General features: G+C 38.8%; 1 protein-coding gene across 1 annotated transcript in view; it reads right to left on the reverse strand.

The window, feature by feature from the left end:
* secisbp2l (SECIS binding protein 2-like) overlaps positions 1-10,327 on the reverse strand; it is a gene marked incomplete at its 3' end in the record, with an annotated part of 30,931 nt that extends 20,604 nt beyond the window's left edge. Inside the window, 1 exon segment of the mRNA NM_001170826.1 lies at positions 10,178-10,327. Within this exon segment, the coding sequence (NP_001164297.1) occupies positions 10,178-10,195 (18 nt within the window). The 5' untranslated portion in view covers positions 10,196-10,327.
* Positions 10,328-17,796: the final 7,469 nt, after the last annotated feature.

Consider the following 17,796-nt stretch of genomic DNA (forward strand, 5'->3'; position numbering starts at 1 on the left):
GAATGATGCCATGCTAAGCCAGGTTTATTTCAGGTTTGGAGAGGGCGGGTTAAGATCAGTTTTATGCTGAACCACCTGTTGCCCACCATAGATCCCTGCCCACTAACTGCAATAATCTCAAATACAAGATTACCATCAATGTGAAACGCCACCCATTGCAGGTACCACCCATTACAATCAACTCTACCAGTAATGATCTAATAAGTACCAATAAAACAATAGGTTAACTAGCAGGCTATATGCTGGCTTCTACAATCTGCTGCCTATCCAGACTGGTAAACTGCCCTATAACAGGCTAGATGCTGACTTCCACTATCTCCTCCCCATCCTGGTTTGCATACTAGCCTATGTCTTACTACCTTATTCTATATAGGGATATGAAGTAACTAAATTAATGAATAGATTACAGTGTCTCTCAAATGGTTGACATGCCAAGTATTAATTAAGCAGCTTGGCACCTACTGGAAAACTTTATGGGTCATTGAGATTACAATGGTAAAATTACAGTGAGTACTAAAATATACTTCTTAGCAACTTCCTCTGGAAGAGAAGTATTCCTGCGTGTGAGCAAAGGAATGGTATGCACTTAACGATAGGCATTAGTCTTAAGTGGCAGGACAACAAGGCCCATATATGCCTTCACTATCTAATGCATACGAATTCACTCTACCCAACTGTATTAAACAGCTATTGCTTACAAAACCCTGATCTAATGGAGAGTGAATAAATATCCCTAAAAAACTTCCCCAAATATATATATAACCAAAAAAAAATGTAAACATTAGCTCATTAACATCAGTTCAGGTTCCACAACAAAAGATAGTTGCTAGGTGAATAAAAACAGTAAATCCTTTTGGACCAGTTCCAGAACCATTTCAAGTAAAAAAAAAAAAAAAATTCAGTAAACAAACCAAGTAATAAAGGCCCAATGTTTGATTTGAAACCATTGTCCAGTAAATTTTACATGTGTGTTAAGAGGTAGGGGGTATCAGTTTAGCATCAGTTATATACTTCCTATGAATAAGACCTCATCTAAGTATCTAAAGTATGCATTGCCTTGAAGCAAAAATACAATTTAGCTCTTCAAATGCATGTTATAGAGGTTAAAAACAAATAATAGAATCTGTCACCGGAGATTACCAGTTTAAGAGTTATAAGCAGTATCACTTTTTATTAAATCGGAACCAGCAACCAGTTGTTTTTTTCATGGGCTGAAACGGAAACACTGATTTGTGCTGCTGATAAAACTATAGTGTCTGAAATAACATAACTTATCAAAAACTTAACAGAGCTCATCCCCATTAAAGGATCAGTAAAGCTATAATTGTTGCACTACTTATATTATAATATAAATGTATTTATTTTAACATATTTTCAACTTAGAATATCTTTGTTCCGAGGGTTTCAAAAATGAAATGAAAAACCCTCACTTATGTATTAGACAAAATCACACAGGGTCCATGGAACATTATTAGGATGGAAGCCTGGGTCCCACCAAGCCCATCTGCAATAAGAATGAAAACTGCAGGTAAAAATTCTGGGGGGAGGGGCAGCATTCCTGGTCCGGGCATCTATTATTATTATGAACATTTATTTATAAAGCGCCAACATATTCCGCAGCGCTGTACAAAAAGTTGCGCAAATTAACGAAAATATTGCAGAAAATATGGAAAGGTTGTAAACTTTTGAAAAAATACGAATTTTTTGTAATTGGACCTGTCGTACTTTAATGAATGTGCCCGCTAGTGTAAAATACAGGGCTGTGGAGTCGGTAGATAAATTCTCCGACTCCGACTCCTCAGTTTCTGATACTTCCGACTCCTCCGTTTTTAATATGCTAATGTATTTTATACATTCATATAGTCAATGAAAAGCATGCTTCGTGGTCACTCAACGTGTTTGTTTATGCACTGCGTGCATTGGGCTTTATTCTTATAGCAGAGAAGTAATTAATTATGACTGTTTGTGAATTGGGACATTGCTTTATTTTTTTTTTTTATTCCCATTTAAATTTAGTAGGAGTCAGAGTCGGAGTCGGTTCATTTTTTTCCGACTCCAGGTACCCAAAATTGCCTCCGACTCCGACTCCACAGCCCTGGTAAAATATTGTTCTACAAGCAATTTTCAGTGACACATAGATGTAATTTTAGCCTTGTAATAATTTACCTATGTAAACAATTGAGACTGTTGAGATTATATGTAATTATATGTAAACTATAATTCTGCTATATATAGATATAAATATTATATAAATTGTAACTCATTTTCAAACAAGCTAAATTCTCAGGATGGCCTGCGCAATATTTACAGACCATCAACTGTGGTGTGAGCACACCAAATTATACCAGTTAGATCAGAATATCATAGGATATAATCCTATTAAATTCTGAACCTCGGACACAGGGCAAATATTTAGTACAACAAGTTAACTGTGTCAACACATAATATTCAGGAAAACATTTGCCCCCAAATTAGCAACAGTTACTACTAGGCTTTAATTACAGTTATTCCCATGCAGATCTTGTAGCCACAACCTTTATCACCGGTTAACCATAGCCTTCCTATTGTTTGGTAATCCTAACAACAAGGTAGGAGAAGGTATAACCTAGCAACCCAGGAGGTAAAGTCTTTTTACTAAAGGTTAGGGCAATATAAACCCCATAAGTCTTATGTTTTCTTAAAGCTGTATGCTCAGTACAAAATTAATTGAAGCCAACTGTTCTATCAGCATAAGTCTGTCTGACCCAGTATGTTGTTGCCTTATAGGGGGTAGGGCTGGTAAAAGCTGATGCCACACAGCTGAGACCACCCCTGAGTACTCTAGCTCAATTTAATGGGAAATATCTGACAGTGTCAATATTTGCACTTTTTACCTTAAGGATGCTCTAGTAAGTGTTTTGAGGTTGAAAATCTCTAGTACTTGGCCTATGGTGCCATGAATGCCAGGCAGCAGGAGCAGTTTTGGGTACTTCTCTGTGGGCTGAAATATGCTAGTGGAGAAAATTCAGGCACCTTAAGGCAATGGTTAAAAATGGGGCAGGATTCAGATACCATTTAAAGTTATGTATATAGCCAGGGAGAAAGTTCTTAATATTTAAATGAAAGGGACACACATATGAAAGTAAAAGGTCCATATATCTACTGAGAAAAAAAAACATTGACGTGATCAATACTTATTTTCCCTGTGCAGCCATGCAGCATGCATCTAAATTAATTAGCCATGCACGATGTAAATATATATATATATATATATATATATAGCCAGTAATAAGGTGGTGAGGAGGCAACCCTAGTGCCAAAACTGTTTAACAAAACACACATTAAATAAATAAATATATATATATATATATATATATATTCTTTAAAAGGAAAGGCATGAAAATAGCTTTAAAGTCATTGTACACTAAGGGGCTGATTTACTAAGACACGAATTCCGACCGAATTGGAAAAATTCCGATTGGAAAACGAACAATTTGCGACTTTTTCGTATTTTTTGCGATTTTTTTCGGCGCCTTTAAGACTTTTCGGAAATTATCGCGACTTTTTCGTTACCAATACGATTTGCGCGAAAAAACGCGAGTTTTTCGTAGCCATTCCGAAAGTTGCGATTTTTTCGTAGCGTTAAAACTTGCGATTTTTTTCGTAGTGTTAAAACTTGCGCAAAACGTCGCGCCTTTTAAGTTTTAACGCGACGAAAAAAGCGCAACTTTTCGCGCAAGTTTTAACGCTACGAAAAAATCGCAACTTTCGGAATGGCTACGAAAAACTCGCGTTTTTCCGCAAAAATCGTATTGGTAACGAAAAAGTCGCGATAATTTTCCGAAAAAAACGCAAAATACCGATCATTACGAAAAAAACGCAATCGGACGCATTCGGCCCGTTCGTGAGTAAGTAAATGGGCCCCTAAGACTGAAAAAAGGATACTTCCTACTATATCCATATATCAAACATTGTACAGCCAGGCGTAATTTGTGAGTGCCACAGTGAAGTGGTTTTACATATAAGCGATTTGGTATTCTGCCTTATCTGACACAGCCAAAGGTTCAATAAAATACTCCAAAGTGCCCTCTTCTGCTTTAGACTTAGCGATGAGGTCTTATGAGGAAAAAAAAAAAAAAAAAAAATATATATATATATATATATATATATATATATATATAGTGCAATACTGTTATTACTTCACAATGTGCACTCTCGTGTGCTTTTTAACACCAGTGATGACTTTTACTTATATCACCCTTTTGTGCCCAGTTGTGATATCCCTTTCCGATTGCCAATCTACTCACAGACCCCCTTGGGTTTATATGGCATCCAATTGGTTCGCTTGTAGCTCACGACTCTCTGCTTTCCCACCTCTTAATTTCAGGCAGTGTTAGGAACCACTTCACATACGTAAATTTCCAACTTTAGCAACTTTAGGTTAATTCCACGACCTTTCCGTTTCCCTTCCCCTTCTGTGCATTTAAAACAGAGTATAGGATGCGCATGTCAGGAGTCACTGGTATGGATCAGGTGGCTGCTCCTTTTTCTTTCCCTGTTCACGACCTGCAGTGTCACTCCTGGGTTCAGCAATCCTGTGGTGGAGGAGGAGTGCTATACAGGGCAGGACTGCTGAACCCAGGAGCAACACTGAAGGGGAAGGGAAACGGAAAGGTCGTGGAATTAACCTAAAGTTGCTAAAGTTGGAAATTGACGTATGTGAAGTGGTTCCTAACACCAATTGGATGCCATATAAGCCCAAGGGGGTCTGTAAGTAGATTGGCAATCGGAAAGGGATATCACAACTGGGCACAAAAGGGTGATATAAGTAAAAGTCATCACTGGTGTTAAAAAGCACATGAGAGTGCACATTGTGAAGTTATAACAGTATTACACTATATATTTTTCTTTCTCTCTTTTTTTCTTCTTTTCCTCATAAGACCTTATCACTAAGTCTAAAGCAGAAGAGGGCACTTTGGAGTAATTTATTTAACTTTATTTGACCTGGGACACGAGGTATCTGAAGTGAGGAGCATACATTGAAAAGTGCACTTATTTATATTTGTAACAGCCAAAGGTTGCAGAAATTCAACCTTGCAATTTCTCACAAAAATACATTATTTCACTGAAATACAATTTTATGAATGTGGTTTCAAAGCTTGACTAATTTAACCCTGAAGATAATATCTTTTTAATTACTATGAATTAACCTATACATAGATCCCTAACTGAAATGCCTTTGTCTTTATGTAAAGCAGGAGCACAGAGAAGATGACACTAGCAGGAACAGGCTGGTATAATTTCACCATGGTTGGTTACTGTATATTAAATAAAATCCTCTTGTTTATTGTTGTTCATTCATTATAATTGGTAGCTTAGATGCTGGCCATCACATGAAACCAATTTCCTCCAATGTAGTTGATCTCTATCACAATTGGATTTAAGATAAAAAAAAAGTCATATGCCAAACTATTCAGATGATGTTTTCTATGTTAAAGGAACAGTAACACCAAAATATAAAAATATATTAAAGTAATGAAAATGCAATGTATTTTACATACAGTGCCTCTGTTCTGCTTGAGCATAGATTCAGATGTAAAGCCATTCCTTTTGCAAAATGCGTTTCTGTTGAAATTAGCTTTACAGCATTAAGCACAGGGGGTTACCTGCCCTACTATTGCAGAAGTCTCAATTAAAAACAGATTAAATATAAAACTTAATGATAGTGTTTAGTGAGACAGTCTCTCAATAATGTCACATTCCTTTAATGATAATGACATAACTCATAAAAATACAACAAATTCCTGTGCTGATGATGTTAGCATTGCCTACAAATCTTTAAGAAAAAATGGCAAGCATGTAGTCATACAACTCAGAAGCAATGCGCTGCACAGTCAGTGAAATGCACTAATTATATGTAGGGTTTCCATTAACAAAATCATTTCAAGATTTATACAGTAACAGAGCCTGTGCCGTAACTAAGGCTGGATACTTAGTTAATCTCAAACTATCAAAATTAAATATACTTTGTATCCCCGAACAGCAACAGGTGACCAAACCATATGGCTTTGGAAATTAAGGACAAAGCCATACTGAAACAATATACCAGCATTTAAAACACTAAAAGCCAAAGCTATAAATCAACAAATATTTGTTGTTTCAGCATCTAGTTAAGCATTTTAACATGTTCTAGCCACCGGTTATGCTGTGACCCATTACTACACAGCATGGATATAACCCCTGCAATAGCAGCGCTGACCCACCCACATGTTGCTGAACTAACACTTCCAGCATACTCCAAAATATTATCAATGGTTAAATGGGATGTCCATCTTTACACTAACTTTTAAAGATTTCTTTAATAAACAAGAAATGTTACCAAACTCAAATGTTATTGATTAAGAAATTAGAATATAAAAAATCTGATTAAATTAGACAGTAAAACAAAGAAAACTTGAACATATCAAGTTTATATTAATTGATCTACAAATCTGCAAAAAAAACTTGAATTGAATTCAGGAGTTTTAGCCCTCCAAAAAAATACAATTGAGCATTGATAAATAACAGTTTTTCCATTTGCCTTCCTTTTTTATTTAAATTTTTTTTTTTTAATTATTAGGGATCCTTTTCTGCCCTCTTGCTCTCCAAGCCTGCAGGTAAAATGATATCTGTTTTTCAGGATTACTTACCCCAGCATCTAAAAAACAGATCAATATAATGTAAGTGTTCAGATTTATTGTTTTTTTCAGACCCTCACCTAGTAGCCGTGAAAAAGTAGATGCTTCTAGTAGCTCAGTGTGTCCTCAACCTTATACCCTTACAACCAGACAGCAGTTGAGTGTTGCAAAAAGAAAAATGAATATTTTAAAACTTACAAAATGCCAATGTCTGCATAATACTAAAATGTAAGCCCAGAAGTAATTGTTCCACTATAAGGGCCCTGGCACACGGGGAGATTAGTCGCCCGCGACAAATCTCCCTTGTCATGGGCGACTAATCTCCCCGAACTACCATCCCACCGGCGAAAATGTAAGTCGCCGGTGGGAGGGTGATTTACCGAAATCGCCTGCACAGCGCGTGCCATCCCACCGGCGACTTATATTTTCACCGGTGGGATGGTAGTTTGGGGAGATTAGTCGCCAGCGAACAGGCAGATTTGCCGCGCGCGGCTAATCTCCCCGTGTGCCAGAGCCCTAAGGGTGGTTGGACAGGGTGTCTGATAAACTCCAGATAGCAACTTTTCCTGTGCCTGCATCACATTACACCTCCATTCTTAATACAAATAAAATAATCCCAGCAGTTTGCACCCACTGAAAATCTTGTCAGGCACAGACTCCAAAAGATCAGATTTTACCTTTCTAGCTCAGTTATTTTAATCATAAGAGAAACAATATCAAAATCTACACAATGGCAAAGGTAATGGCACTACATAGTTAGATATCCAAAGTGTTGCTAGGCTGCCCTAAGGTTAGTGTCAAATAAGGTGCTTTCTTTGCCAATATATATACACCAGTAAAGAAAATGCAGACGTGCTGCCTAGGTTTACACTGTAACCTACAGCAACTAACCAGCAAGAAGCATTTAATTGTCAACAGTTTAAAAAGAAACATCTTATTGGTTGTTATGGGTTACCGCACATGAGCAAAATGAGTGCCCTTTATTACATATGTGGGCTAAGGACAACTACTTATGACAAGACTGAATACAGCACAGTGACGCAGTATACAAGTACATAACACAAAAGATAATGCAATTGAAGTTATATTGAAACCATCAGTACTCTCTGGTAGTAAAAAATATGCTTCAGAAAAAGGCAGCCATGGCTCTGAGCAACACTTAGGGATGCTGGGAGCTGTAGTTTGGAAGCAACTAAGAACCAACTAAAGATAAATTTGAAAATAAGCAGAAAAATTGCACAAATCCTTATGATAGTTTATATATGACACTACTGATGCACTAGAATGCAGCACTTGTACTGTTGCATTTTAACTTAGGTGTGAAAGCAGCTGCTAAACTGCACCCTACTACAGCGCATGGGCCCAAGGCATCAAGACATAGAGGTGTGCACTTTCCCACGTGAGTAATGTCACGAGTCACAGTGCCACACATGCCAATTGCTTCTGATTTACCAGAAACTTTAGAAAGCTTAGATTAAAAGGCAAAGGTTGTTTGTCATGGTGACAGAGTGACAGAACTATCATGTCAAGTGTTCAGATTTTGTCCTGAGTCATAGGAGCAGAAATCATAAGCCTCAGGAAGCAGAGGCATCTGTGTGACAGATAGGAAAACCGCCCAGTCCACTGCTTTCAGTGAAGCGACTGCTGCAGAAGGGTTTCTAGAGACCAGGTTTACATGGAATGTTCCTACTTTTCTTTGCCTTTGTAGCTTCAATTGGGCAATCTTAACCTGGAACCACATGATTAATTCAGTGCAACACAATCTAACTCTTTGGGGCAGATTTACTAATCCACGAATTCGAATCCCGAATGGGAAAAATTCGGATTGGAAACGAAAATCGCAAATATCCCGAAAATGCTTACGAAAAAAATGTATTAGTCACGATAATATCGTATTGGCGATCCGAAAGTCACAACATTTTCATACCGAACCATTGTAAAAACAGTGGTAAAACCTTACCGATTTGTTTGCGCAAGCGCACAAAAAAGTCGTGCAGCATACGAAAAAGTCATGCAGCGTACAAAAAAGTCGTGCGGACGGCCGAAAAATTTGGCGAAAATACGCTCAGAGCGTTCGTGCTTTTGTAAATGTGACCCTTTGTGTACCTTTACAAATAAGGCTTTGCACCCACAATGCAGAGGTGGTCACACAGCCCCACCTACACGTGCACTCAGGGTTAAATCCCCTAGATTTCTGTTCCTTGTCCAGAATTAACTAGTATTTTTATCCTCCCTACTGTACTGACAGCACTGACTGACGGACAGTATATGGAGCGCAGAACTCACGTACGAGCAGTGCAACTTGCACTGCCACCTCTCTGTACTTGTTGTTGGCCCAACAAAGGAAAAGATGAAAATAAATTGAGGAAGCCCATATCAGGGGCATATTTCTATTTGCAGCAAAAACTGTGCCAGGAGGGGTATAATATAAAATGAGCATTTACATTTATAAAAGCTTTTATTTGTCCATGAATTCAAGCCATACGTTTTAAATACAGAAATAGCTCGACTATTACAAAGGGCTAAGATATTTATAAAGGTGTCTAATTTATTTGACCTCACATTAGCACTGTAAGAGCTCAGAGCTGATGTAACCTATTTAAGTCAATGGGACATAGTTAAACAGCAAATACAGTAAATTATGGTCCATGCTGTGATATATAGATGACAGCTAAATGATAGATCATAGCTGTTAATAAGCTAACACCTTTATCAACAGGATTGTACACCTTGCCACACAGCTTTATAGATACATAGAATTTTACATGAGTTACTGTGACATTAACGTGGCAGTGTTTTGGCTGTTTTAACACCTTTATAAAAAAAAAAAAAAAAAAAAAAAGAGCCACTCAATTAATACACCCTTATCTCCTAAGAAACTTTCAGCCTATGGGATCCCGGTAATTTGAGCAAATTCAGGTCAGTGGGAATACAGACACATCATACAACAGCAGTTATTTCACTAACAAAGGCCAACTAATCTAAAACTCCTAATTTTTCACTGGGAATTGTCACTGATGAAGCTGTGAACTATAAGTCTCAGCACCTCCCTGCTAATCTGGTACTCCAATCCAAGTTCAATAACATGTAAGGAAGGATAGTTTATGGCCACAGTATACAAGAACAACAAATGGCATACCTCCTATAATCTTTCTTACTCCATTTGTACTTTACTGAACTTTTGAGAATAGTGTGAATATTAAAAGCAACCTGTTTTAAACCAAAGCAATTCTGCTAAAAGCATTTTTATGCGCCCTCCAAACAGAGCATCAAGGAAAAGCTTCCAAGCTGTAATGAGAACTACGATTCCCAGCAGCCCCTTACAGACTGGGGATTGCTGGGAGATAAAGTAGAAAGGCTGCTAATCTCTCCAATCGGATAACCCAAGGACTCCAAGTATAACAGTCTCCCAGCAGGCTAGTGCCGAGGCTAAGCAATCAGTCCGGAGCCTGTGTAAGCCAAGCAGGGTAACTCGGGGATCAGCCGACTCTCTGTACCTTTGCCCTGCGCGTTGCTCTTACCTGCTCGTTCATCTCCATGATTTTCGGGCCTATATCGGGCGATTCCACCTACACTCGTTGCCCGGGAGCGCGTCTATGTCACTGGGCCCTGCAGTACAAGATGACAAGCCCTGGTTCGTCCATCTTCCACCTCCCGTCTCTCCCCTTTTCCCCTGATCTTGTTATTTTTTTCTCCTTCCTTCTGCCTCTATCCACACCCCGGGCCGCCCAGCTACGTAAACCCCGCCGTATCGTCGCCTCTGGGCGGAGCTGTCGCTTCTGACAGGGAGTCAGCTGCGACGGAAGCCGCAGAAGCTCATTGAGTCGATTGTGCCAAGAGCTGTCATTCCTGCACTACGTACGACGGCCGAGATTTGGCTGTAGAGTGCCAGCGTATTTCACCCAGTACTGTACTGTTACTGAAGTCTAGAGTCAGAGATTCTCATTTTCAGTTTAATCACTATAGCGTGCATGTGTTATTAGGCTAAGAAATCTCATCACACGTACCTTTATTTTTGTCACACTCTACATAGAGTGTAATTTAGCCACAAAATATAGCGTGAGGTTTGTTAACCAATCAGACGGTAGCATTTGCTTGCTTGTTGGTTGAATACAAGCCTTTGACTGGTTGCTATGGCTAAACCTAAAGCAAGTTTAACTACTTAACTACCCCAGTTTGCTTTAGGTTAGGTTGCCAATGGCATGTGGCTTATTAGTTAGTGTGCAATATATCACCAGAAGCCATTCCGCATGGCATGGATCTACGTCTGGACTGGGACACAAAATGCACAGAAGTTAAAAGCCCCCCACCAAACCAACAAATAGTATCTATGGCTGATGCCACACGTGGCGTTTTTACGCTGCGTATTTTCTAATTCTCTCAGCGGCTGAAAAACGCCCGATATCATCATCCATAGAAATAACTTGAAAAGACTCGAAGCAAACCACACAATGCAGAAATACGCTAGAAAACGCCTTAGCACGGATTTTTCAAGCGTTGGCCGAAATACGCCAGTATTTGCACAGCAAGCTATTCCTATGTATACACAGAGGCAGCTGCCAGACCTAGCGGAAATACGCAGCGTTTTTTACTATTTCGCACTATTAGCACCATGGAAACGGGATTTGCCACGTCACCAGTACTAGGCTGAAAAACGCCATAGTCAGGGGCTGTGTGGCTTGTGCGGCGTTTTGAGGCTGAGAAAAAAACGCAGCGTAAAAATGCCACGTGTGGCATCAGCCTATGGCGTCTTACAGCAGCCCCTCTGGTATTTGGCAAAATTCACAGATTGCCAGTCTTGGCCTGTGTGGATTAAAATGTTCTCTAAACTGTAGAATGTAAAGAATGCACACAAATGGTACCTTTATGCCAATGCTGTAGATTTTGTGGGTGAAAGCACTTAAACTGGTACTGATACTATTGTACAAAACAATATTTTATATGATTTCCAGTAGTTGTGTGTTGGAACTAGGATTATCACTTGTCTTGAAGAAAGAGGCTGGACAATGACATGAGGGCAGGGAGTGGGAGCCAGGAGGGGCAGAGTTGTGATGTAAAAGAGCTGAGTTGTGATGTAGAGGGGCAGACTGGGCGGAGATCAGGTGATTGGGTTGCAATATTTGCAATATTTACTAGAACAAAAATATGGGCCTTCCTATTTTTTGTTAATCTTTTTTACCCATTAATTGGTGTCAAGCACAGCCGAGCAACCCTAGTCACAAAGCTGTCAGGGAGATAGAGGGGCAGGGGCAGAGGGAATTGGGGCGGAACTATTGGCAATTATAAATTTACCAGCAAATACCTTGGCTGGTATCTTACGTGTTTTGGCTGGTGAAATGCAGTCCATGTAGGAACCGTGATCCTAGCTGATATGCATGTACTGTTACTGATCTGTCAGGTAAAAATATATCTACCAGTTAGTGAACACATTTGAGGCATCACCTCACCTGACATGTCATACCCTTTACTTGTGCACTACTAAGTAGGTTTAAGGTGGAGCATCTGTAAGTGCAAAGCTGCCTGCTCAAGAAAAGGTGGAGAGGCCTGTGTCTAATTTAGCAATGATAGAAGATAAGATAGCAAAGCTTAGATAGGACAACAGGCATAATATCCTCATGCCCCAGAGATATACAACTTGCATTATTAGGAAGGAGCCCTCATTTGGAGGGACAATGAGATTTATATTTTCACACCAGATTTCCTGTGCACTAGAAATGAGGCTTCCATGGACCCGCTAAAGAAAGAGGTAAATAAGAACACTTTTTCAGGGATTTCTCATGCCTGTGCTTCTTTTATTGTTACATTACTGGCTGGGCTAAGGCTGAGCAGACCAACCTATTATACTTATATATTGCATGAAAATATGTATCACTAAGGTAACAAAATGAATAGCAATGCACTATTAAGCTTGCCCACATAATTCAATGTGTTTTTTTGTTTTTAAATGGTGTAAATTACATGTTAACAGCATCCCTGTATTTTATAATGCTAAAGCCTGTGTAGAACGTAAAGGACAAGGAACGTGCTATCCTCTGGGGGTGCCAATTTGCTTGTCATCCCCCAGCATAATATAATCATTACCTTGTTCTCTGTAAGAATGCACCAGCTCAGGTTACTTCTAAGAGAGCACAGTGTTGCCATCTTTGTTCACTCTCCCAGATTTTTTTTTTTTTTTGCAATATTCCAAAACTGGCGCATGTTTAGTAGAGTGCAGTTGCACGTTTCACTATACTGCGCATTTTCCGGTCCTGGACCACAAGACCTGGTGTGTCAAAATAAACTCCTAGGACATATAACAAAGATGGCAGCATGGAACTAATAAAAGCAGGTACCACATGCTAGTGTGTAAGAACAGGAGCACAAGCCTGCTAGAGACTATAATAGAGACGATATTAACTGGGGGGCGTCTAATAAATTGACAACCTCCGGTGAATATCACTCGCTTTGTCCTTTAAGATACATATATAGTATATTATACATAATTCCTATGATGACCTTATAATAAACAACCAGTGTAGCTTCCCTCTAAAGCGGGAAAAACGTAGTTTGTTATGGACTTATTCTAAGCAGTGCTTTAACTGGGCTTATTAGCAATCCTATTTATGCCAGCCTCCAACAGAAAAAAATGTATTTGACCATGAAAACCAAAAACAGATTAGCCACGAGTCTTGTATTATATTCTAACTTCTAGAGGTGCCCTTCCCGTAAATTCAGAGCTTTTTGGATAACAGGTTTCCAGACTAGGGATACTGTCTTTATGGTGGAGACAGCAGTATTTTAACAGTTTGCAATAAGTTTTTGCTGTTTATATTTTTTTAAATGAAATATGTATCACTAAGGTAACAAAATCAATAGCAATGCACTATTAAGGTTGCCCACATAATTCAATGTGTTTTTTTGTTTTTAAATGGTGTAAATTACATATTAACAGCATCCCTGTATTTTATAATGCTAAAGCCTGTGTAGAACGTACATTTTTCTGCAGCTCTATGGTTGGTAATCTTCTGTGGTGTCTGGTTGCTAGATTAATAAAGCCTAACCAACCAGATAGTAGTAGCAATTACAAGGGATGCAAAAAAAAAAAAAAGTATAAAAAAAATAAACATTGTAGATTAATTGCAGATTTATTAGTACACTACATTCTACACCATATTATGTTAACATGAACTACCCCTTTATGCTCTGAAACTGTGGCAATACACTAATGCACAGGTGGAGAGTGAAAATAAAGGATAATAACATTAAAAATGAGGATTTAGAAACTCAAATATAGCTTAGATAGATCAGCCACTGTGTAGCCATGGGGGCAGCCATCCAATTTACATAGCACGCAACAGATAAACTGTAGAATATGATGGTGTTTGTACTGTTTTGTACAGTTACTGGCCCTTTAATTGTAGAGCAGTTCTAATAAGGCAGACCATTAGAAGTGAAAGTTCATCTAAAATGTGTAGGGAAGGAGTCTTTAGTCCTTTGTGCCTATTTATACACTGTTGTGTTCGTCTTGCCTAATCGTGTTCTGTACTTTAAATTGTTAGAGAGGGTGTTAGTTTATATGTACAGTAATTTCTGTATTATTTGTGGTGCAAACACTGAAACATTTTTCTTGACATAACCTCACAAAAAAAGAATGTGTGGGAGAACTTTATGTAGAAGGCTAACTCTATAGCCCATTGTTTCTGTCTTTAAAACAAATGCCTCTTTGTAATGGATAAGAGAATGAGAGTGGAGGAATGCACTTCAGCTTGTACAAAATTCTACACCAAATGCAACCTCTGTGCTGTGACATTTTGTAGGACACTCAGTGGCAATCTTTGGTAAAAAGCCACTTTTATGTTGCAAACTGTAAAGATTTAATTATTTTGAATTGCCAGGCAAAAGTAAATTACTGATGTAAACAATATACATAACCAGATATAAGAATCTATATATATAGTACAATAAAGTAGCTGTAAGTTTGAACAAGCTTCGGTTTGCATTATGGTACATAATGTAATTCAAAATTACTGGACCACCAAGACCTGGGTTCATTACCTAGTTGTAGGATTTTTTTAAATTAAAATGACCTACATAATGCAAGCAATATTTCCAAGATTCAGAACTAAAGGAGCCAGAATTAAGAGCCTAATGTAGCTGTGCCAGGCAGTGATTATAGTGCTGAACACTTACCTGTCAGATGTAGTGGGGCAAAGCAGCAAAGTGCAATGGAGAGCGGGCACTTCCTTCAGCAACAAAAAAAGCAGGAAGTTTGGAGGTCGTGGGAGGAGGAAAGTGGGTCAGGTGAAAGAAGATTCCGGTCCTGGAATAGCAATGATTGGCTGAAGGGGGTGGCTCTGTTGCCACGGGAACTGCTTTGAGAGGTGGGGGACACTAGCTGGGGTCAATTTTTCACAGGGATAGGGAAATAGGGTTTGTCCATGGTTCCTGGGTGCTCTCTATATTATCTGATGTTTATTTATTCCTGGCCTGTTTCTGAATTTCCTGGTTTCTTCCTGCCCTGACCAGTTTGCACTTTGCCCATGCTGCAACTCTTTGTTATCATGAATCTAATCTCAAAGAATTGCGGATCTTTTATGTGGGCAAAAATGAAATCAGTACTTCCTATTTTGTGTATCATGTAGACATGTCTAGGGAGCCCCGCCAGATGAAAAAAAGGGGAAAGCCCTGTATTCACCATGTAACTTGCTGCCTTGCACCTGGCAATGCAAGGTACAGGCGAGCAAATCATGACTTGTATTTATGTAAGGAGCATTAGCAAATGACACCTAAAAGAATGTGTTAACAAGTCAATTTAAATTAATGGAATGTGCCAGTGTGTTAGGCACTATGCCGAGTGCCATGCCGCAATCTGATACAAAGAATATGGATAATACATCACTATACCAATCCCTTGTTGTAGCTTCAAGTGCAAGCTGCTGATCCTACTGCTAAGGGTCAAATGTAGAACATGCTGCAGCACTCTGATACTTGTGAAAAGTGTTTATTGTGCCAACAAAGAAGGCAACATTTTTGAGCACCAGCCCTTTTTTAATGCCACAATCTCTGCTGATGGCCTAGTCAGGGGCCGCTTTCCGCCCTGAGGCAGGCCTATCGATGTCGGTTCCCCTCCTCACTCCCCAAGCCTGCAGATAGAAGCTTTGGCGCAGGTTGAGGAGGGTCGTATCGCTAGTGCACTTTTGAACATTTAGAAATTCCCGGCATGTAGCCTGTAATAAGCCTAAACAAATTGGCTCCCCCGATGAATTTAAGTTCACTTGTCAAGGTTAGTTTGTACCTGTATTGTTTATTGGAGCACATTGACAATAGTTGCTTCCATTGCTTAGGTGCATAAGTTGACCCTAAATGCTAATAATCATGGTACAAATCTTTTTCTGTGCACGACTGGAGAAAGGTTTGGTCCTGTGAGACATGTATGGGCGTATTTATAACAAGGTGTTTATATTCTCTTTTTTTTAAAAAATGTCCCTGCAGATTTCCATAGAAAATCCGGCGATGGAGCTGGGGGGGTAGGGCGTTGCACACACAACGTAGGGGCATGTTTAGGTCTGGTGCCTAGGGCAGCACAGGACCTAAATACACCCTTGGAGACATTTTGCATTAGCTTAGCTTCTAAAGCAGAAAAATAAAAAGTATTTTCAGTCAGGCAGAAACATCTTGCAAATGAAGGAGGTTTAAAATATTGTACACTGAGATGTAAGAGCTATAGGGTTGTTAAACCACTTCCATTCTCCTCCCATTTCAGTAACTTATATAGGTGACTGAGGAAGAAGTTTAAAATAGGCAATATCATTTGAAGGTGAATAAAGTTCTCGAACCTCATGGCAATCATTTTACTATTTAAAATGTTATTCTTTAACCAATAAATGTATTTTTTTAGTTTAGCTTTCAGAAGGAGCCAGCACAGCACAATGGAACTAGAGGAATCATAGCCAGACTTGGGTGTTTACAGCAGTAAAGAGAGACCGAAGTTTATCAGAGCACAAGTCACATGGCAGTGGACACCTGGAAAAGTAAAAACAAATCTAGATCAAAAAATCTGTTTGCTCTTTTGAAAAACGGATTTCAATGCAGGATTCTGCTGGAGGAGCATTATTAACTGATGCATTTTGAGAAAAACTTTTTCTGTGACAGAATCCCTTTAAAGGAAAAAAAAACAACTAAATAGTAAAAGCGATCAAGATTACTTTAAATCACTAGCATTTATCTATTGTTCTGACTAGATGTTATCCTTGTGGCTATGAGGAGGTTAAGAGCCACCCACTGTCATATTCTGCTCACTTTGCACATTCATCTCCTAATTCCATGACTTAATGATGGAAAAAAAATCATCCACATCTTGTATTTTCCCACTTGCTTCACAGTCATAAAGCTGTGAAACCCCCAGTATGTTATAGCATTGTTCCTAAGACAATGGCTCATTTCTTGCTTCGCCAACAATGTTGTGGTTATTTTAATTTTAGGCTCCTATAAACTATAGAACTGCTAGATAAAGCAGCACATCTCCACTATTAAAACAATAACTTACAGTTCTAAATCCTATACTCATTTATACACACTGTAAAAAATGAAAACATGCTCACAAATGCTGTACTAAAGGACCCCTTACAAATATCACACAATTTGATCCTTTCAGCAAACCAGGCAGCAAGTACATTCCAGTGAAATTTGTAAATTCTAGGTATTGTGGTAGGGCTTTTGGGGACAGTTCATCATAAATATGTCAGATCTCCCAGCATTTGAATTATAAAATTAAGGACAAATGACCATGGCCAGTTCAGCCTTGCCCATTCTGCCAGTTAAAGTGACACAACCCTGATCTACCCAAACTCCACCCCCTTTACAATGAATACCCACCCCTTTTCAGGTCCGCAATGTGTGACTGCTGTTCTTTAATTCAATATAAATGTGGTAGAAATGTGCACAAAAATGGAGCAAATAGAGAGCAGTAATGCATTATTTAACATTGGGCCTCTTTTCTTTGTATAATTTCTTGCATTTCCTGTTACCAGAGGAATGTGTGGAGCCCACATCCTCATGCTAGAAATACAAGTTCTTCAGCTTCCAAAAACTACTAATTTCTGCTTATTTTCTACAACTAGAGTACATTTTTTATTATTGTAACCTAGTGACTAAGTTTGTG

Source organism: Xenopus tropicalis, chromosome 3 (genome assembly GCF_000004195.4).
Source record: "Xenopus tropicalis strain Nigerian chromosome 3, UCB_Xtro_10.0, whole genome shotgun sequence".
Classification (NCBI taxonomy): Eukaryota; Metazoa; Chordata; class Amphibia; order Anura; family Pipidae; genus Xenopus; species Xenopus tropicalis.